The sequence below is a fragment of the Ovis canadensis genome, chromosome 3 (assembly GCF_042477335.2).
Source record: "Ovis canadensis isolate MfBH-ARS-UI-01 breed Bighorn chromosome 3, ARS-UI_OviCan_v2, whole genome shotgun sequence".
Taxonomy (NCBI): Eukaryota; Metazoa; Chordata; class Mammalia; order Artiodactyla; family Bovidae; genus Ovis; species Ovis canadensis.
Window position 1 is genome coordinate 41895412 of NC_091247.1, and position 23066 is coordinate 41918477.

The window sequence follows — 23066 nt, forward strand, 5'->3', positions numbered from 1 at the left end:
TCTAATTCACAATGATCATTAGTATTAACTCCGATTCTTCTGGGTGAAGAATTCCAGCTGTAGCCTTTTCAGTTTACCTGACCTAAGAAAATTCATCACCCATCCCATTAGGATTTCAATAACCAGCTAAGAAAAAGAAAAAAGCAGTTGCCCCAGAATCTAGAAACCACTCATCTCATTATTAAAATAGAGCTTATATGATGTATACTGCAGAAGAATGAGGACATTCCAACATTACCTCCAAGTAATTAAATAACCTATACTCCATTTTCCTCCTGAGACAAATGATTCCCAATTGGGAAAAAGATATTTAGGATCCTAGCTAACCAAATTGAAATACACAATCTCCAAAGTAGCAGAGATCTTCTAAATGGAAGATGGATTTGTCATCCAAGCCTGTGTTAGTTTCAGCAAAGCCAAGCTCTGACCATCATCATGACTAAAGCCTAGAAAGGTGAATGGTAACCACCTAAAAGAAAAAAGTAAGAACTGTGAAGATATTCTTCTTATGAATTTCAGAAAGCTCATTTTTGATATGGGACACAGGCACCTGAAAGGAGAACAAAAATCTCACATCTTAGTACTAGTTTTCAAGCATCTTAATTTAATAAGGTATCTGTAGATACCACATAATGAAAAAAAAAAAAAGGATAAAATTTACCTGCCAGTCTCACAAGCCACCCTCCTTAGCTCAGGCACAGAAACACAGAGGGCTTAGTTTGGACCGTCCTCCCCAAATACTTTGCACTACCCTGATTAACATTTCAGACAAAAGTTCAAGAACATAGTCTTCCTGCCTCACTACCTTCTTAGGGCTAATGGTAGTGGAAGGATGCTAACTGGGAAGACACAATAAGAATATTCACTGTTAAGACTGGCAAAGAATAGAGGTGAGGGATAGGAAAAGAAATAGAAATGGGAGGAGAGGAGCAAATTCCATCTGCTGCCTAACTATGTACCTCCTTGTAGGCACGTCTCTCTGCCTTTTGACCTTCCACTCACCTTGATCAACAAAATGCGTTATGGGATACCAATGAGAAGTACTTTTTCATTGTAACAATAATTCATAATGTTTATAGAGCAATTCTTCCAAAATTGCAAGCAGAGATATGACACTAAGATGGCTCCACCAGATCTTGTTACCAAAAGCAAAACCAATGAAACAACATCTGTCTCTTCTAGAGCATTCAATTCCCAATTCAATTCCATTTACTCCATCCTTAGAGTGGCGGACCCGCAGGGCACTTTTCATCTAATAGTGTTTCTATGGCAACGCAATTTTCAACCTGGAAGATTCTACAGCCCTTCACTTTGGCTTTATCCACACTGAGAGGAAAGTCTTATAAATCAGAAACTGAGACATAAATTTTGCTACAGCAAAAAAAAAAAAAAAAAAAATTCCAGGCTAAAAGTTGAAAGAAAGAAAACAAACTCAAAGAGCAAAATGTGTATATAACTTAGAAACGAAGTTTGTCTCTATAGTACCCAATGGAATCCTCAAGATCAGTCAAAGGATGGGGAATCCAAGAGAATGTGAATGAAAGTCAAATATGTCACCCTCTGTCTGATTTATCACAGGTATGCATTTTGACAACTTCCGCTTTCCCTAACTCTCAGGATTCCTAGGGCACACAATAGCTCCATACAGGAAAATATGTCACTGCATATTTTAAATAAATAAGAATCATATTAACTGCTTTTCTACTTAGATTTTATTTAAGATTGCAGTATTTTAGGTGTGTGTGTGTGCAACATGCTAGGGTAGAAAAACAGACAAAAGACCCTTGATTATTTTTTTTTTACCTTAAACATTGTATTTATTCCTTCTCATTTTTACTAGCCCTTAGGCATGTATCTTTGTAATGCTATGTAGCAAGACAACCAGTAATATGCAAAACACATCCAGCTTAAACATTATGACATAGTAGGTTATATTTACAGTTGGAATAATACCCTTAAGGAAGGAAAAATATCTTGATGTGGTATATGCCCCTGAACTGATCGTGACTATATAGTGACTCACAGCCAAATATTAAGTACTTTCTAATTGTTTGCAATGATTTGTCTTCAGGCAAATGCAAGCATTTCTATAATACATACTTTCATTTTCTTTCGAATTCTCTCTCATTATCTAAATAGTGTTACTCTTTTCAATTCCAGGCAATATTTGTCTTTTTTTTTTTAGGAGACCTCTAGTTATCAAAACTGGTTAACTGGAAATTCACATCACTGAAATTTCCTTTTACCCCATCAGCACCAAAGTTTAAAACCTGCTTCCTTTTTATTTTATTGTCTTCATAATACACAAGTATGTCCAGTTTAGCTTGCTAGAGACTGTGAGTCCAAGAATGAAGCTTTAGTTCTCTCCTTGGAGTAGTAAAATGTGCTACTGATTAAATCTACCTGCAGCCAACTACAGAAAGGCACATTTTTCTTATGCAGCTGGGGTGCAAATCCAGAAAGTTTTTTTTTTTTTTTTTTCAAATTCAGGGCTTTTCTACTCCCCTAACAAACAAATGCTGAAAGTACTTTCAAAGGCAGATTTTTTTTTTTAACTGAATACCCTCAATGAAAAGATTGACCCATTTATTTTAAAGAGAAAAAAAAAAAACTAATTTGCTTTCCAAAAGGAGTGTGAGGTTTTATAATATGCTTTTTAGTATTTAAAAGATTAGTTTTTACAATTTGATAATAAACTGCGATTGCGATTGTTTTAATTAGCCAGAGTTTCAATTGCTCTTTTATATTTAGCAAGACTTCAGAAAGAATCTCCTGGTTAAGTTGCATTAATCATATAGAGGAATGTGATCCTCTAAAATTTGTACATAGTCTTTCAATTGAATCGTGCCTCCCTAAAAGCCTTCCCGACTCTGAGATAAATTTGCTAAAGAATTAACACTAAAGATAACAGTAGTTACTTACATTTGGACAAATAATAATAAAACTTTTTGCATAGGTTTTTTCATAGCACTTATTATAATCAGCTCTTGACTATAAATGTTACCTAAACAGTTTGTGCATTCCTTCAAGTATAAGGAGACAAGGAGAAGGCTATCCTTGTAACTGGAGATCTAACTACTTTAGCAATTGGAGAAGAGGAATGGAGAGGAATCTTTTTCTTAGGGCTAAGGAAAGAGGGAGAAAATGTAAACATTTCTTCTCAGTTTTCTTTTTTGGATGATATTACAAGACTTTTCACTTTTTAGAAACCACTATCATTACCAATATTTTGTATGAGTAGATGGCAGTGGTGAAGGGAAGGAGGGTGGAAACGTCCAATGGAAACCAGGAGACAATGTCTATATGCATTCCTAGAATGCCAGGGAGACTAGAACAAATGGGTTTCCCTCTTCGGAGTAGTGGTACAGGCCAGCACCAACCCCCAGCCTGAAGGAAGTTAGCTGGACCTCCACAAAATCAGACAGTTCATGAATAATTTCTATTGCAACTGCCCCAATAATATATGGACCACAAAGAGCATTGCAATGTAGATAAAGTTATGCTGGCTATTTAAAAAGTGTGGGTTTTTTTTTTTTTTTTAATAACATAGCTCTTGGCAAGGTTCCTCACAAGGATACGACCTAGAAAACCAGGAAATCTGGTGAATGAATAAAAGAACTTGCTTCTCTCTCTCCTGATTCTGTCTGAACCAATATTTGATTATATTTTATTAAGGGGCACCTCAGCTTCAAGGGAAGCCAAAACTCCTTTGCAGATTGAAATAGAGGCTGATGAAGTCTATCTGTTTTTCTGTTAGTATACGAAATAGAAAGAGTTTGGCTGTGACTTCAGGATCAACCTGATTTTGTCCTCTCTCCCCACTCATCCAGAGGTTAGTCGGTTGGCTCTAGTGCTGAAACACCTACATGGCTGCATCAGCACTTTTGCCCAGTTGTTACTTCTTATCTCCTGCTGACTTTAGATGCCAGACTATTTTTCATGCTGTGCCCTCTAGACCTTAGTCTTTCCCTCCCCGCTTTGGTGGTGGTCGATAATCCTCAACAGCAAACTTTCAAAAGGCAGATCTCAAACCATCCACATAAATGCAACAAGTGTCAGGCAAGTAATGGCACCCAAATCAGGTTTTAGGTCAACCTAATATGATGTTAAAATCAGCTAAACCATCTACATCTTCAACTCACTATCTCAAAGCTGTATTCTTCTCAAAGCTGATTCCAAAACTGTCAGCATAGTCTAGTTACTGTTTGGAATCATACAGGGAAGAAGAAAGGGAAAGAAACTATTTTTTATTTAGTCCTGCTGCTCTCAGTTTTTATTTTATTTAGGGATGCTGTATAATTGGGATTAATTTATAGCCTCAAGTGTTATTGAAGGCATATTCTCTATCCAGAGGAGCCAAACCAGCATGGCCTCCCACATCCCCTGTTTGTTTCCCTATATCAGTCAGTATAAGTCACTGAGGAACATGGGCTTGAAAGTGGGCAAGTATGTGAGGGTTAACACAAGTATGTGATGGACACATTAGTGACAATGGAGAATTAACTTTGATACTGAAGAAAAACAAATGACTTTAAGAAAGGCAAGCTAACCTAAAAATAGTCACAAAAGGTCTGCTCCTAATATTTAAAAAAAAAAAGATTTTTAACATTCATTGATTTTAGGCTAGTCTGTACTATGACTTGCCTAAATTCACCCTTTGTCTATACTGTTGAAAATCCCCCAGGTCAACAACTTTTTTATTTTCAATATATTACTTTATCCATAAATTTTCATGTCATTCTTCTTCCTTAGATGTCCTTAAGTATGCATTTCCAAAAATATCCACCAAAATATTATGATTATGTTTTCAACATGAAATCCATTCAGAACAATAACCAAACAAAACAAACCCCTCAGTAGCATAAAGCCCCAAATCTCCAGTTTCTCACATCTCCAGGAGAATTCCTGCAGTGAAAACAGCAATACTCACACAGACAATATAAACTGTTAACTCGGCTTGAAAAGTCACAAGGGACTACACAGGAAGGGCTGACTCTATATTGCTGTTTTCCTTTACAGTTCTAAATACAGGGACAACTTTCACTGTGCAGCTCTGACTCGGATGAACATTTTGAAATGGCAGCCAGTACATTCAAACCACTTAAAAGCAAATTATGTGAGCATCCTGCCATTGCAACAAGATTTAAATTTCTGCAGACCAGTCACCATAAAGGTCCACTGTAAAGCATTGGAAGAAATTAAGTCCTTCTCTTTGGGGCTTGTCTGACTTTGTTCTTAGTGGGATCTGGTTCCTGGTATTTAAGAGTCACACTGAGAAAAGCAACATTATTAACATACATACTTCAAATTACAAGTGCTCCTGATCTCCTAAACCTTATAACTTACAAAAGTGAGCAAAACTGAAATAGCAAACTTCAAATAAAACTCCTCATTTGGGGTATGGATCTAGGAAACAAGTGCTAACACTTTTGTAAGAACTGTGGGCACACAGTGATTTATGAAATATTCCAAGTCCAGAGGGATCATTCTTCCCCATTTTTTTTTCTATCAAAACTGGTTCATTGTCCATATTTAGTTTACATATGTCATTTAGAATCCACTTACTGTTAGATGCTGGAACAGCCACGCCCTCATGATATTTGTGGCTACTTTGGGAAAGATGCCACGCTTTTTGTGACGCTTTTTGTCCTTATCTGGATCATCATCGTCACCTGTGCTGGGGGAAGCTACACTGTTGTCCAAGCCATCACCTGCAAACATAGTGAATCAAATTTTGACTGATGCTACCTTGACATGCTTTATTAAAATAGAATGCCTTTGGATATAAACAAAACCAAAAGAGCAATATCAGTGATTCATAGTTTAGTTGGTACTGTTTTCTTTTTTTTTTTTTTTTTTCATCAAGACAGAAAGAACAAGGCCTAGGCTCAAAAGTAGTCAGGTCTAAGGAACTTCTTCCAAGGAACAGTGGGAAAGATTAAAGGGAATGGAGGGGAATACCCAATCTCCTTAGTAGCTTTGTTGCTATAACTATTCACATGTAGATAGTGGAGACATGTTAAGTGTAACTTCTACTGGGAGTTAAATATAGTGGAAGCCATGAGTAGAGGTGCTGTCCCTGCCTGAGTATTCAAATCCCACATGAAGTCATTGATGTCAACTTGTGAGAAGATGCATTTACGATATCAACTATTTCCGCAAGTGATCTATCTTAAGACTAAAGTAGGCCGTGGAAATGTAGGTAATCCATCATATAAGCAGTTTGACATAGGAATGCTTCAAATAGAATATAATTTTTCTTGTCATAGAAAGAGAGCCTCAAGTATAGTAAGGGAAAAACTCTTGAAATCGTTTTATTGGAAAACAATGACTATTGAAATCAACTAAGTGATGTTAAATTAACAGTCCATTGGGACTGTATTCCTCTAATTATTCAGGCAGTTTCTGAAATTTCTTCTAGATTTAAATTTTTCTCACTGAAAAGTCACCTGCTTACATAATCCTGCACACTGGATCCTATTTTTCCGTTGATTTTTGTCACAACATTTAAGTTGTTTCTTCTAGGTAATTTTTAGGGTCTGTGACACGAAATCAAAAATGTAGTGTTCCTTTTAAAATGGCATATTGAATAAGAAAAAGGTGAATTTCAGCCTATATAATAACACTGTCTAAAAAACAAGGCGAAAGGTACAAATGGAAAGTAAACACTTGAAGTTTAGGCACAAAAGTTAAAAAGGAAAACAACAGTGGACTGAAGTTACTACCCTACAAGAAAAAAAGTAGCTTAGACTAGTACCCCAGCTTTCTCGGTGGAAGCTACTGGCTTTTAGAGAGGGACGGGTTGATCTCGACCCAGAGAGAAGAGCTAGAGAGACAAGGCTTAGCAACAAGCTAACACACTCCCTGTGTTCACCAATCCACATGGTCCAAAGAACTCTGGCAAATCCATACAGGGAAACTAGCCTCAGATTCCTTCATATTGCTTCATGAATTTCTGTATTCTTAGCTTCTTTTATCTAAAATCTACATACAAAAAGAATTCCTTTTTTTTTTTTAATTCTATTGAAGGATAGTTGATTTACAATGTTGCATTTAATTTCTGCTATACAGTGCTCGCTTCAGCAGCATATATACTAAAATTGGAACGATACAGAGAAGATTAGCATGGCCCCTGCGCAAGGATGACAGGCAAATTCGTGAAGCGTTCCATATTTTTAAGTTCCCTGCTGCTGAAAAAAATAATAATAATAATAATTTCTGCTATACAGCAAAGTGACTCAGTTACACACACATATTTTTTGTGTTTTTTTCCATATCATTTATCACAGGATATTAAAGAATTCCCTATTTTGATTCAAGCTATTTCAGATGAATCTAAAGTAGTTAGCCTGTCATTAATTCGTTGCTCTTAACAGAGCTCCCTCAGGAAACTCTCCCCATCCCTCCAAAAAGGAAAACTGTCCCCCAAATTACCTTGACTGAGTTGACGTTTAAAAACTTTGTTGGGTGAGTAACAGACTGATTTTAACATTTCTGCTAGGATCACAGCATATGCCACAAACACAAAACTTTTCTGTTAAGTTTTTATCAATTTATTGTTCAGTTGCCCCGTCGCATCTGACTCTCTGCGACCCCAAGGACTGCAGCATGCCAGGCCTCCCTGTCCCTCACCATCTTAGAAGTGTCCCCAAGTTCAAACATTTTAACTGATGTTATCAATTTAAAATCCATAATTTAATTTTATTCAAAGTTTTGTTGACAAAAATCATATATTCTGTGAAAAGTCCACAGAACTGTAGCTGTGTCCTCAGTGAAAAAGATCATAAAGACCCACGATGCCCAAACCTTCATGGCAGAAATGAAGAAAGTACTCATGAACCTTCTGGGTGACTCGCCCAAGGGGGATGGGCTGGTGGTCCAGGCAGGGTCAGGCACCCACATCCCTAAACCAGGGCTCCTGCCACCTCACAGGATCATTTATTTGCATAACCAAGTGTTTTATAAGGAGTCCCCTTGGATTTGCCTAATAAATTCTTTGAAAGTCCAATATTTAAAGAGGCTTTTTATTCAGAGAAGCAATTCACCATATAAAATAACAATTCATTAAAGAAACATGAGAAAAGAAAACAACTCAACAGCATTTAAAATTTCAATGGGCTAATCCACTTTCAATATGCAAAAGGTAACCAAGGAAAAGAAGCATATTACTAGATCATCGATTAAAAAGCTTCTAACCTAAGGACACAGTTTTTCATCACCTCGCCAAGACTGTTTTCCACCTTAAAAAAAAAAAAAAATAGCCTTTCTCTCTATCTCAAAACCCCTTCAGATTAATTTAACAGGCAATGCCTAGTGCCTGCCTCGAAGAGAATTCATTGATAATTTATGGAAATATCTACTATAATCCAGAGGAGATGACTTTTTTCCAGCTTTGTGCATCAATAGATAATCAAGGCCTTAAAGCAGCCTTAGCTTCCCATTACCTCAGGCAAAAGAATTCCTGAAAGCGTGCCTTAAGGGCACCTGAATTATATACTCCATTAGGAGAGGAAGGCTTTCTGCATTCCATGGGTAACACTCACCAGAACCTTTCCTGTTTATTTCTGCTGTATGAAAGCAGAAGCATTAGGAACAGAATTTTTTAAGTGAAGACTTATGTAGATACAATGGAGAAACCTTTCAAGCAAGAGCCAGATCACCCCCTTCAGTCCCTGGCAGTGACCTCTCTCGAATAAAAGGTTTCTATTACATCATTAGCTCAAGCCAAAAACAGCCTTGGCTTAATGCTCAGTTTGTTCTTCCTACTGTTTTTAGGCAAATACAGCTACTTTACTCCCATCTGGGAGGGAAATTACACTGCTGGGTTGTAATCTAAGACAAGATTTTCATTGGAAGCAAATGCTTTCAATCCAGTGTAAATACTGGTGCATGTTCAGAAAAGCCTAAAACAATAAACCCCGCTCCTTCCTGACACAAGTTAGGGAAATGGAGAGGACGGGGAAGGAGGAGAGCATACTGAAACAGACGATTCTCAAAGCAAACGCTTTCATAGATCTTAATAAATTGTTTAACCTCTTCCACTTTCTAAAACTGGAAAATTGATCTCGGACATCTCCACCTCAGAGGAAAGTCTCAATGGTCAATTGTACCTTGCACATTTCCATCCACACTGCAATTTGATACAGTCACTTCTCTGCGGTCTCTGGAGGATTTATTTCCTTTTTTTATTTTTAAGATCACTAAACAAACTTGGAGGACCGCCGGCCGACCACACGGCAGCAGGCAGCGGCTCTGAACCACATTTGTAAAATGTCAGCAGTGACTTCATTCCTGGAGCTGACTTCTCCTGCCGCCAAATGAAGGCAAACTGAAAAGGTGGAAATAATCATAAAAATGATGCTAGTCCATAAACAAGCTTACAGCCTCATTAGGATAGCAGTAGGCTCCAGTGGGTGATTTATGCTCGTTTTGCTGATGCTATGAGGAAATGCCATAGGGCGACTTTAGCCAATTGCTAATGGGTTCTGACAGCTTCTTAGCAACTAGTGCAAGCAACGTTGTGGCGTTTGCTAGTGACAGAAACCGAAAATGTCATATTATCTGCCCATGTGTCATGAAGTCTGTGTGGCAATTAACTAGCAGGCCAGTGACTGAGGGGCCAGAGGCTCCTGAAAATGGCCTTTGGCGATGCAGAGGCAGCCCGTGGGCGCTGAGCCGCACACGCACATTCTAATGCAGAAAGCCACTTCCCGGCGACTTCCCTGGCTCTGATGAGACCGGGCCACTCAAATCCCCCCTCGCCCCCTCACTGAAGTGCCACTCTGGGCTCCTCTCTCTTTGGGCACTGGCTCTGGTGCTATGAGAAGACTCCACCGCCATCTGCTTTGATCTGATCGTCTGCATGGCTCCTTAATTGGCACTACCTGGTCCTGTGCTTTTCGGACGCCGGATTCAAAGGTGCCAGCTCCTTTTCCTGCTTGCTCACAAATGAGTCTAAAAGGATTTTAGATCACTGAAGCAGACTCCTGGCCTGTCAGATGGCTGGGAGCAGAGGAACTCTGGGCGGACACAAAACACTGCTTAAAAAACACCAGGCTTCTAACAAGCTGGGGAGGAATCCTGGCCGCACTTTTCAGGTTGCGAGCTCTCAAAACCATGCACTATATGTCAAACTGTCAAACCTTTCAGCGTGGGCCATTTGCCCTTTCAAATAATATTTAAGAATTGTTTTTACAAAATTTTATAGGCCATGGTCTAGTGAAAGAGGCCAACCAACAAAGAAAGGAATTTGTACTACAATTCGTCTACGGACAATTTCTTGTGAGACCTGGGCCCGTCCCAGCGGAGCAAGGCAGGTGACCTGTGACAGCTCCCAGGCTGTCAGAGAGCTCAGATTTCAAACACGCTCAACTCAAACATCCCTGGTCGCCTATTTAAGCATGCCCAGGCATTTAGACTGCGCTATCTCGTGCCTTTCAAGGCAGGATAAAGCGGCATTTATCGTATTCAGACCATTCAATGGGTCAGACTGACCGTGTCAGCAGGGGCTCTTTCCTTGGCAGGTCAAAGCCCGACTCCCATTTTTCTTCCCCTCCTAACTCCCTCTCTACCTCCAGGATTGCCAGTACCCCAAACCTATTCTGAGGGAGGCAAAAACAAAACACCCCAAAGCACCTGATATTTACATCACAAGGGCTGGGCACTTCACGTGGCAGTGGGCCAGCAGGCAGAAATAAAGTGGGTTGTCAGTCAGAGGGTTCTTTATGTCATAGAGGCAAAACTCCTAATTAGGGAGATGAACTTTCAACTGCCAGGGCAGAAGAACGTGTAAGGTTGTGGACCCTCTTGTTTTGCTAGAAACCAAGCTGGAAACCACCCCTGCTTCCAAACCATTTCACTGACAACTCTGTAAGGCTCCATCTTTTCAGGCCACATTCTCTCCTTAACCTTTACTTTTCTCCTCCTTGAGTGTTTAGAGTCTTTGTCCCCAGAATGTACCTAGACTCAAAAATCAAGGTCAATGATAACCACTGTCTTTCAATACTGAGTCAGTTCTATTGTGCCTTGAAAGTTGTGTGAATGATCAGTCCAAAACTTGCGTAGGACTGTACAGGTCATGTTGAGAGGTGGTTAAATTTTAGGGTTTCCTGGTTTCAAGGTTAAATATTAAGGGTTTCTGTTTTTTCTCTTATCTGTTTTCTCATGTAGCACATCTTCTCAAAAGAATATGGCATTCAACTCTTAAATGGGGTGCAGGCACACTCCAGTCCTTCTAGCGGCCACTGGTGCAGACACCCCTACGCTGTGAGGAGGTCAGGTTTCCTTTGTAGTCGGGCTATCTGGGTGCGCCAGGTTGCTAGGAAAAATGTAAAACCTACCTCAAACCCACTTCTCCAGATCCTGGTGTGTCTACTTAGCCAGAAGTCAGAGGGGATAATGTTTCTGTGTTACGTTAAGAGGATAAATGGCAAGAATTATAGACAAGCCTTTCTCAGGAACCAGCTAGAATACTTCAGAGGCTTTATGGAGGTGTTTTGTCTTCATTTAGAATGTGTAATAGCTACCAGAATGATTTTTCTAAAACACGTTTCTGATAGTATGACCCTGGCACTTAAAATCCTTCTGTGGCTGCCCTTTGCCTTCAGGATGAAGGTCACACTTTTTAGCCTGGCACAGAAGGCCTTTCATGATCTCTCTCTGGGGTGTTTTTCCAGCCTGTCTTCCACCAGATCCCCACAGGCACTGCACTAGCCACCCTGCCCCAGCCCAGTCCTGAGGCCACCTGACCTTCTCAGGATCTCACCGTCCACAAGGCTCTCTCACATCCCTTTGTGTGCCAGCGCCTTTCCCTGTAGCATCCTTCCTGGCAAACTCCTTGGTGACCTTTCAGATGCGGCTCAACCACCATCTCCTCTAAGGAGTCTTTGCTGGACTCTAGTAATCTTTACTATTCCTCCTCTCCAGTTCTGAGTGATTTTTCTTCTCTCCACATTCCTCTACACGAACATACATCATACTCTACTAAGTCTTCTGATTTCCATATATGTTCCCTCAGTGTGATGACAGAATATGTGACAACAGGGACCTGGTCATACTCCTCACTAAAATTCTCTAATCCCAGAGCCACCCCAATATATAGGGCATAGCCTTGTCAATTGCTATAAAAATGAATGTGTGAATGTACTTTTTTTCACTACTTGGAGAAAATCATAGTTTCAATTTCCTGCTGTTACAATTTTGTTTGAAACACACCTAAATGAAATTCTTGAAAAATATTCACCAATGAAATATAAGAAGACATTTAAAAATGCATTCTCCAAAGCTGGGAAATTTCCTTAGAATTTTTAAGCAATCTTGGACAAGAGAGGAACTAAGAGTTGAAGTATCAGACTTCTTTATAAGGTTTACTGTAGCCCTTGAGAAATACATCTCTTCTCCCTGAAATTACAACTTAAAATTCTTTACTTCACTAAATGGCTTGCTGTTTTCTTCATTTTTCCTGAGTTCAATATAAAAAAATAAAGCAAGAGTTATTTGCTTCCTTCTGCATTTTCCCCTCAGTGAATTAATTATATCACCTTCCCTCCACCACCCTTGACAAATCTCCCAGTTTAACCCTAGCAAAGAAACTCAACTGTCCCCAAGCAGACAATTTGATCCTGAGCTCAGACTCCAGACTCACACTTCATAGCTTTGGTGCAAACACAAAACTGTGGTTTTCCCTTGGTTTAGCCAAATCATATGTCAGTCTTTCCCATAGCACTCCTCCACACCTGCCTTAGCAATTCTTCAGCAACAGGTATCCAGGGACATTAGCATCTGATACTGTTACAAACTGACATGTCACAGGATCCTAGGAGATATCAGAAAGGTTTTTGCAAGATAAATGAAAACATAATACACCCTCATAAGCCTTCTTCTGCATTTTCAAAAGAAATTGAGTAAACTTCTTACATCTCCAAATCTACAGCCAGTAGACATATATAACAGTCTAAATCCAATGGTTAACTTCTACATTTAACTTTGATTAGGGTTCTGTTAACTCAGCTTCTCTTTTGTATCTCTTCTCATCCTTAGGTGTTGAAGGTTTCCTTGTTCTTAGTTCAAAGGGATTCTCAGTTGATCAAAGAAAAATAACAAAGGAAAGCAGACTCTCATATATTTTTATTTAACCACCACAGCTTTCCTGAAATTGTTGAGGTAGTTCCTTTGGGAACCAAAATGAGGTGTTGTTGGTACCTGCCCAACAACAGGCAGTGCTGAGTCCTAGAAGGGACTTTGTAAATGCCCAGTGGGACAAATACATCAATGGCACTCATCAAAAAGTTGGAGGAAAGGGGAGCAGAGGAGAAGATCAAGAGTTCAAGAAAAGCAAACTTTAAGTAAACATATTCTTGGCACTTATAAAAAGAAATATCTAGCTATGCTTTCTAAGGTTGGCTTCACAGAAATTCACTATGAGGCTTTTCCTTTCTAGTTGAATTTAGGCTTGTTAAACTATGACAGATATTTATTAATAGTTAACCACTGTGGAATGAGCTCACAGTCTCACCCTGCCCTTTAGTGGACTCCTGATATCACAGAAACCCCAGGGAAGAGATGAGCCTGGAAGCAGGAGCTCTCCCTATGAACCTACTGTCTCCTTTTTTAAAGAGTAAATGTAGCATTGAAAAATGAGCTCTGGATATATATCCATCTTTTGTACAAGTTGTCACTCTTATCATTCATTTATTCATTTAACAAAAATGTACTGAATTCCTACTATATCCCAAACATGAATGCCAACCCCTAGAGATATAAATGGTGAACCAAACCAAAAGCATCCTGGTTTCGATGTGCTTTCCAGTTAGAGGGCACAGATATTAAACAAAATAGTCACAGCAATAAGTGTACAACTGCACTCCATCAGAAAGAAATATAAATCCATGAGTGTGTGAAACAAAGGACATTGACTTAGGTAGGAGCGATCTGGAGCAGAAATCTGAAGGTGAGAGAAAAGTCAACTTGGTAGTGGGCAGCCTGACACAGCAGAGGGAAGGGAAATACTGCAGGTTGGAACTGCATGTACAGAGGCTCTACCTGTCTGGAGAAGGCATGAAGCAACCACGGTACCAGGACCTGGCAAAGCAAGAGGAGGTGAAGCTGGAGAGGAAAGAGGAGCAAGACCACACAAGGCCTTGGGGGCCGTGGTCAGGATTTAAGTGTTCATCCCTAGGCTTCTAAGAGTTATGACCTATAAAGCTATTTCTGCGGGGTCATCAGTATCTTCTCCATTGCATGCTCTGGTATTACATAAATTTTACCACATAAGGCCTCAACCTCCAGTGTCTCTTTCTGGTTCAACCTAAGAAATCTCTCCATTCCAAACCAAGACTGGAGAATGAAGGGACAATGGGAAAACAAAGAGTCTATTCAGGTGGACCCCTATTTAGGCACCCATTACATTCTGGAGTTAATTTGTAAGCAGGTCTCTTGGACATCAGGACATATTTTCCCATAGAAGCAAGTGATGAATGGTGATACTTTCCAAGTCTAGTTCATCAAAAGCCAAAGTAATTCATTAAGTGAATGAAGTTCCACCTGACATGTGAGCCCTGGGTACAGGAAGTCAGAAGGTGCAAAAATAAGGAGGAAGATGAGTTTCTTCTCATATTTCTGTGCATAGAGCCAGCCTAGGAAAATACTAAAATATATGTAACTGTCTTCAGTACCTCTTTTTTTTTTTTTTTTTTTTTGGTATCTCTCCTCTGCTAAATCACTTCCCTCTCCTGGAATTTCCAAGTATCCCAATGCCTTATAGAAGCACTTGTGACTATGGTCACATTACTGGACCAATTCTCTTCCTGTTATGAAATCCCGCTCGTCACCTCCTGCCAATCACAGTCCCCAGCCTCTCAGTCTAGGTGACCTGAGGCAGACTTCAGATAGCCAGCAAACTGAAAGAATTAATTCAGACTAGGAATGAATAACGGATGCCTTTCTCACCTTTCCAGAAGTGCTGGAATTTTTAAAAGAGTTGTTAAAGTAAATGAACTTTTAATGGCAGGATTTCATGAAGAGATATAAAGTTAAAAATAAACATATATGGCTTGTTGTGTATTTTAATCAATGGATGCCAATCTTTCAAAAAAGCCCAGTGTCACTTTCCTAACTGATGGTTACAACCCACAACCCCCACCCCCTGACCCCAATCCCTGGCCTCTATTTGGGAAGTCAAGTGCTTCTTACAGAAACTATGATGGTACTAAATGGGTCCTGTAGATGTAAAGCATGGAGAACAGGAGTAAAAGATCCAGGTTAGACATTTGTGTGTGTGTGTGTGTGTGTGTGTGTGTGGTATGTGTATTTCATTCATAATTTGGGTGTTTATTACTCAGAGATTGCCAGCCTATTGAAATACATTTGGAATAACTTCTTTCCCATTAATCACACATTACATTAAGCTTCTATCTTCATTGTTGACTCAAATAATGCATAAAACATAACTGAGTGAAAACCAAACAAGGAAATTTACTAAATAACTGAGACCCAGAATGAAAATAGTTGCTGGATTTTTACAGATAACAAAAAAAATTTTTTTTTGTTTAAGTTTTAATGTGTAGTTGATGGGATTAAAGGAAGAAACTGGACTTTCTAAATTCATGGAATTTAGAAGTAAGTAAGACTGTCAGATGGAGTCAACCAATAATCATATTTATAGTTTACTTTGTATTTAGTTTATCTAAGTGTTCATACAAATAAGAGTACGGTGGACAATACAACTATAGCAAAAATTAAATATTTTCTACTTTTTTTCCTTAAATCATTGTATACTTTGTTCTTTTGAGATAGGAATACCTTTTTCTAGTAATTCAGTGTGACTCTTTGACTTGAAATCCCCCCTTCAAAGGAACAACAGCAAATTAGTTGCCTACACACAGAAAACAAACAGTAATGATGAATAGGAAAGAAGAAAAAACTACATTTTACTCATTTTTCATCCATTCAGCAATTTTTTACAACCAAACACCATGGAAAATCCCTGCAAAAACAGCATAACTCCTTAACGAAGTCTTAGAAATTTCAGGATGTGAGTGTACTGCAAAATATTACTGAAATCTATGTATTTATACTAACAATAAAACAAAATGGAAATCCCCGACTTTTTTCCAAGAAACAAAATGAAAACACACTTCAATTGCAAAGGTAAAACAATATAAAACCATAAACTTTTGTTTGGAATCAACATCTCAGAAAGCATTTTAGGACCCAGCATTTGCCTATTTTTTAATATTATAGTAATGTATGACATTACTAATAAAATAAGGAAATGGCAATCCACTCCAGTATTCTTGCCTGAAGAATTCCATGGACAGAGGAGCCTGGCAAGCTATAGTCCATGGGGTCACAGAGTCGGACACGACTGAACAACTAACACTTTACTTCACTTTTGGTGTATGACAAGTTCAATGCTTGAAATATTCCTTCCAAAATACATTAAATATGTACTCGTGACTGGTCACAAAGCTCTATATTACCATGAAAATAAATGGTTTGTCAGTAAAAAGCAAACAAACAAAAAAACAAATGCCACTCTTATAGACAGGCAGACATATCATTTACTTTGTGATATCTTCAAAATCTTGCCCCATAATTTATTTTTATTATTCTATATGCTCTGCATGTGTGTATGTATACAGGTGCACACACGCACATTTTTACACAGATAGGAAAACATTTTATTTATCAAAGAGGTCATTTCTTCAAAAATTGTATAGGATACAGTTGAAAAGTAGGATTTAAAAAAAAAGTCTCTGGCATGAAGATTAGAAGCAGTGTTGCTCAATTTTGGCTACACAAGAAATCACGTGGCAGCTTTTACAGACGCTGATGCCTTATGCTGTACTCGAGACCAATTAAACTAGTATTTTGGAGTGTGAGAGTCCAGCATTAGCTATTTTTAAAGCTCCAAGACGATTAAAATGTACAGCCCAGTTTGGGAACCACTGGATTAAAAATCACAGATTAAATGTAGTTAAAGCTCATAGACTTTTCACAGAGAAATGACCAAAAGCTCCTTAATCAGAGAACTGTTATGTTTATTTTAGATACAGTTTTTAAAAGTTTACTCATCTGGTTTCCTGCTTTATAGTTTGTAGGCTGAAATCTTTGTAAAAATATAGGATGATTAACAGGCAAAAAATAAGCACCTAAAAAGCACAGCACACCAGAGTCATTTAGCTTTGGGGAAAGCAGCTCTACAAATGCTAAAGAGGCTGTATAAACAAGAAAAGATAAGGTGCAAGGCCATAACTCATGTATCTCAATGTATTTCAATTATTTTTTTAAGTTGATTGTAATCAGATATGATAGCGCATACACGTAGTCTGGAGACAGTTTCATTAAGAATGTCCCTACATCTTAAAATATTTTAAAAATATTTTTTATTTAAAAAAAGTAGGATTCTGTTCATCTGGACCACATTATTTTTGAATGACTCCAGATAAACCAGGATAAGGTATGGATTCCATTCTGTGGGAACTCTATCCCTGTGTTTGCTCTCACTTCTTTGGTCTGTGTGGCTGGATGAACAGAGCCTTGGCACTGAGCTCTGTGACTTGGTTAAATGTGGGCCATCAGTCCATCTTGACCAGCCTGGCTTCCTAGGGATCTTCCCTCCAGGTACTTGCGGGTGCTCTCCTCATTCCTTACTGATGCCCTTTAATTCTGCTCTCCGTTTATGAGGAGGTGTGAGGCAAGGTCATGGTGTGCACAGTAAGGGCACCAAGGCAGCGGAAGGCAGATTACTGCGGATGAGAGAGTGGGACCCACCTCCTGGGACAGAAGCTGGAGTGAGAGGAAATGCCATGGATCAAGGAGGAAAAAAAGAGATGATATTCTGCACAGATTCCTTTGCACACAAAGTCAAATGGAACGAGGTTGTGAAATGTAGATTAGCAAGTCTTTGGGGAGAAGGAAGAGATATGAAGTAGAGGTAGCAAGAAAATGGGCAAGAAAGAAATTGTAATTGAAAAAAAAAACACTTGTTATTCACTTATTCACTTATTTTATAGCCATCTAAAACAGTATCTGAAAGAAGAGCATGGAGAATTACTGATACGTGTCTGTGAAGACACCCAACCTTCTTTCCTTGGATTATCTAAGACTCCAGCTCTCGTGTAGGTGTGTGCCGCCACACACACCAGCCACTCAATTAATTAGGGACCGGAGCCTGCACACTCTGAAATCAGCACACTCTGAAAAGTGGTGACTTGTCCTTGGTGGGCAGAGTAAACATAAAACTTTTTAGAGCAGTGCCATTTCAGCTTTAATGTGTGGCAGGGATTTTGTGGCAGCCTGGATGGAAGGGGAGTTTGAGGGAGTGTGGAAATATGCGGATGCGTGACTGAGTCGCTCGGCTGTGCACCTGCAACTATCGTAACACTGTTAAACAGCTATACTCCAATACATAAAATAAAAAGTTTTTTTAAAAAAGAGTCTAGGTTTGGATTTAGCAGGGAAGGTACCTGAGATTATGCATTTCTAACAAGCTCCTAGGAGATGTGGATGCTGCGCTGCTTGTCCAAGGACCACAAGGTTCATCTTGGCAAGACCCGGAGCATCTTCCCCCCAGGACACCAAAAGCCAGCAGGTGCTTGAGGATGCCTAGCTACAGGGCAAGATGGGACCAGGCTCCCATCCCTCCACATGATGAAATGCACCTGTACCCACTGGACAAGCCTGAGGGCAGGGCTGTTCAGGTACTCATGTGAGCAGGCAACCTCACTGATGTCTCCAGGACGAAGAAATAAGCCAGGATGCCCTCCCTGGTGACCCCTCTTTCTGTGAGTCCTCCTCCTCCTCATCTCCTCAGCACTTACTACACCTCGCTTCTAGCCTCCTCTGCTGGAGGTGTTGGAGCTGTTCTAAGAGAAGGTTTAGCCTCCGGAGTTGGACTGCCTAGGTTCATGGAAGTCCCATCTTTCTGCTTAATTAGTTGTGTGACTCTGGGCAAGTTACTTAACCTCTCCTAGCTTCAGTTTTGCCCTACTGGAAAAAAATGAGCATAGTAATAGTGCTGTGCTTAGTTGCTCAATCCTGTCCGACTCCTTGTGACCTCATGAACTGTAGCGTGCCAGGCTCTTTTGCCCATGGGGATTCTCCAGGAAAGAATACTGGAGTGGGTAGCCTTTCCCTTCTCCAAAGGATCTTCCCAACCCAGGGATCAAAGCCAGGTCTCCCACATTGCAGGCAGATTCTTTACCAGCTGAGCCATCACGGAAGCCCAAGAATACCAAAGTGGGTAGCCTATTCCTTCTCCAAGGGATCTTCCCGACCCAGGAATCGAACCGGGGTCTCCTTCATTGCAGGCAAATTTTTTAACCAGCTAAGCTACCCAGGGAAGCCCACAATAATAGTACTTGCACCTTAGAGTTATTGGGCAGATGAAGCAAAATAAGCTGCATTAAGTGTTTAACTCCACAGCTGGCAGCGGTGGTTCAGCTCAGTGAATTCTAGCCCCTGTGGTGACTTTGCTATGGAGGACGTTCTTTGAACAAGGGAACATTTCCCTTGAGCCCCTCAGCCCAAGCAGGGAACAGTCCTTGCCACTGCGGTCATGGCTCCTCCCCCAATCCCATTCTCATTTTCAGGAGCCAAACTTTTCCAAAATAAATATACCCACTCTCCTAGCATGGCACATGGTTTTCGTTTTTTCTTTTCTTCAATTTCCCCAAAGAACCCTGACGTGATGTGGAACTCTGTGGGTGGGCTTCCGAGTAAAAAGGTTGGGCAGGGCAGTCTAAAAAGAGTCCTATCACAGGAAGCTGGCAGCCGATGGCTGGAGGCAATATACTAGAAACAATTTTGATTAATACAGGTTCTCACTTCCCACCCCAAATAGGTTTGTTCCTGATATCTTGCCCTCTGCTCTCTAAATATTTCCATAGTGGCTGTTACTAGCAAAGGTTTTGCTCTTGATTTACAAATGTTGGGAGGGGGTGTTCTTTCAGATAAGAAAGTATCTTTAAGGTCTAGGAAAATCAAGATACTCTATAGAATAACAGGGTTAAGGGACCTCCCTAGTGGGCAAATGGTTAGCAACCCACCTTACAATGCAGGGGATGTGAGCTCAATCCCCAGTCAGGGAACTAAGACCCCACCTGAGGCAGTGCAACTGAGCCAGCACCACAGCTAGAGTCCATGAACTCTGGAGGCCACACCCAACTAGGGAGAAGCCAGTGTGCACTGCCACGAAGACCCCGAGTACCACGACTAACAACATAGCCAAATAACTAAATAAACATAAAAAAAAAAAAGAATTACAGGGCTAATTGTCAATTACAGGGCTAACTGTCAACTACAGTCCATCCCTTGCTGGTAAAGAATCTGCCTGCAACACAGAAGACCCTGGTTCAGTTCCTGGGTTGGGAAGATCCCCTGGAGAAAGGATAGGTTACCCACTATAGTTTTCTTGGGTTTTCCTGGTGGCTCAGACAGTAAAGAATCCACCTGCAATGCGAGAGACCTGGGTTCGATCCCTGGGTTGGGAAGATCCCCTGGAGGAGGCGATGGCAACCCATTCCAGTATTCTTGCCTGGAGAATTCCATGGACAGAGGAGCCCGGTGGGCTACAGTCCATGGGGTCACACAGAGTTGGACACGACTGAAGCAACTAAGCAGCAGCAGCAGCAGCAGCAGCAGCAGCAGCAATCTATCCCCTTGTCCAGATAGTAAGACCAGGGATGGACTATGTTAGTAATGATAAAAACTAGCATTTATTGAGCACTTACTAGATACTTGAAGTGGTGTCTAGCCTTTATTTTCAGTTAACTAATTCTTACAAAATCCTTAGACATTAAAGCTAAATTATCACAGTAAAAAATCAATTTCTCCCTATTTCAAATACCCTTTACATGTTATGGATCTTTCAAAGACTGTTTTAGTAGCCAATAGAAATAACTCATACTTACTAATGATTACAGGCTGCACAGAGAGCACATGCCATGCTAGGTGCTTTTCTGAATCCTCTCTTGTCATCCTTGCAGTAACCCTAGTACACAGAAAAGGAAACAGCCTGCCCTTTGTTGTTGTTCAGTCACTAAGTCACGTCTGACTCTTTGGAAGAGTCAGAGCATTCCAGGCTTCTCTGTCCTCTACTCTCTTTCTGTCTGCTACTATCTATGAGCTCTAATTCATGTTCATTGAATCAGTGATGCCATCTAACCATCTAACCAAGAAAATAGAATTCCCAGTGAATTTGAATCCAGATCTAGCTCAAGGCTAAACCTCTAACCACCCCAGAGTTAGTCTCTCCATTTAACACTCAATTAGATAATGATGATGATCTAGGTGCACTTCTTTAGCTTCTAGAAAGATCTTCCAGAGCGAATAGTGTCGTTTCTCATGGCTGCATGCTGTTCACAGCAGAACAATGTCTGACCCATAATGTGGGCTTTGTAACAGCTCCTGGATCATACTCTTTCTACTGAAGTCACAGATAAAGGAAATACAGAAGCAGCAACCTCAGATGCCACATGAGTGACTGTTCCTTAGGCAAAAGGAATGGGGAAGGGTTAAGCATAAAAACCACCTCTGAAAAGCACAAGAAAGAAAACAAATACCAAGTGTTTACAGATCTGAAGAACATACACAGGAATGGGAGGGTGTCAAAAATGGCCACAGTGAGGGGACTTCCTTGAAGGTGCCTCCAAAAATTAAAAGAGGAATCATATAGAAAAACTTAAGAGGTGGAAACTGAGGAGCTGGCCATCAAAATGCAGAGGGGAGGCCTGTGTTAGCTAGAGCATCACCCCACAGAGGCCCCTGCCACCTCCTAGGGCCTCTGATAAAAATGACAAAAATGCAGATGCCTAGGACAGGGAGATAAAACACAACAGAGAACACATGTCGTAGCATCACTCTATGGTGTCCAGGTGTCTTTCAGTGCCAGGAGTCTGCAGTTCTGCTAGTAGGGAAGTTGTGTGTATGTGGGGGTGGGGGGACTACCCTTTCTGAAGACCCCCGCACCCTCCGGAATCAGGAGTCCTACTCGGGACAGGTGCGGCCAGGCTGCTCCACCTGAGAGGAGTGGGTAGGAGATGGATGGACCACAAGCTCCCAACTAAACCTAACCCTAACCCTAACGCTAACCCTAACCCTATTTATGTATCAAAGAAAGGAAGATCTTGCCTCCTGGGCGGGGGCAGGGTATAGACATCCAAACAAGGTTGCCTCATGGATACCAGCCTGGAGCAGAGGACGTAAGGGGGGGAGGGGGGCAGCAATTGACCTTTGTGGTTTTCAGTGATGATGTCACCTACATGCTAATCTGAAATCTACCTAGGGCAGGAAGGAGGAGCTGAGACCTTCCCTCCTGTGGAAAGGGGGTTGATGCACCCACCACCTGCTCTATTTTTCCAGTTTGTTCTTTTCTCTTCCTGAGCCTTGTAGCTGCCTCTCCATAAGCTCTACCTGGGACCCAGGGCCCCACTCAGTTTCTGAGACATTCCTCCCGCAAGACTGGAAGAGTCAAAGCCGCCTCAGTCCCATGATACTCTCCCAGACCTAGATTCACAGAACCGCTCACCTTCACCCAAAATCACCTGACCTACTCCCTCTCCTCGTTCAGATACGTCCTATAGTGCAGGCATGTCTCTGGATTCCCCACTCTGCTCCTGGTCCTCTTCTGGGTCTGGTCTTGCTCTTGACCACAAGCTGGCAGGAGTCTCTATTCCCCTCCCATATCCCAGCCCCTGCCAGCCTTCTTTCCCAGGACTGAATACTGCTCCCAGCTGGAGGGATCCTCTCCTTCAAAAACAGACCTCAGAAAACCAATCCCAGCCTCTCCTGGCTTCTGAGTTGGCCTCTGGCCTAGAATTCCTTGTTGCTGGCCCCACCTATCAGACTAGGTATCCTGAAATGCCAGCCTGAGCTTGCTACTCCCTTTGGATGTTATCTCTTGGACCACCCAGCTGCCAGCTTCTCTACTGAGTGAGGTTAGATGCTCCAAGCTCTAGTCCTCTTAATAACTGGGAGGGCAGGGGTGGGGGTGGGGTGGGCTGAGGATGCTTGCGCCCTTCCCCGGCCTCCTCTTGCTGCCCAGTGGCACTGAGTTGCCAGACTCT

The 23066-nt window shown here is 40.9% G+C and overlaps 1 protein-coding gene and 1 non-coding gene across 6 annotated transcripts in view; one reads left to right on the forward strand and one right to left on the reverse strand.

The window, feature by feature from the left end:
• Nucleotides 1–23066, reverse strand: part of MEIS1 (Meis homeobox 1) — a 146115-nt gene that overhangs the window by 58351 nt on the left and 64698 nt on the right. For all 5 annotated transcript variants that reach the window (XM_069580337.1, XM_069580336.1, XM_069580338.1 and 2 more), the window contains one exon: nt 5566–5711. In XM_069580337.1, coding sequence (XP_069436438.1) covers nt 5566–5711 — 146 coding nt within the window. The remainder of the gene's footprint in view (nt 1–5565; nt 5712–23066) is intronic.
• Nucleotides 7071–7177, forward strand: LOC138438382 (U6 spliceosomal RNA). Its single transcript, XR_011256321.1, has one exon. It is a non-coding gene; the product is annotated as a U6 spliceosomal RNA (small nuclear RNA).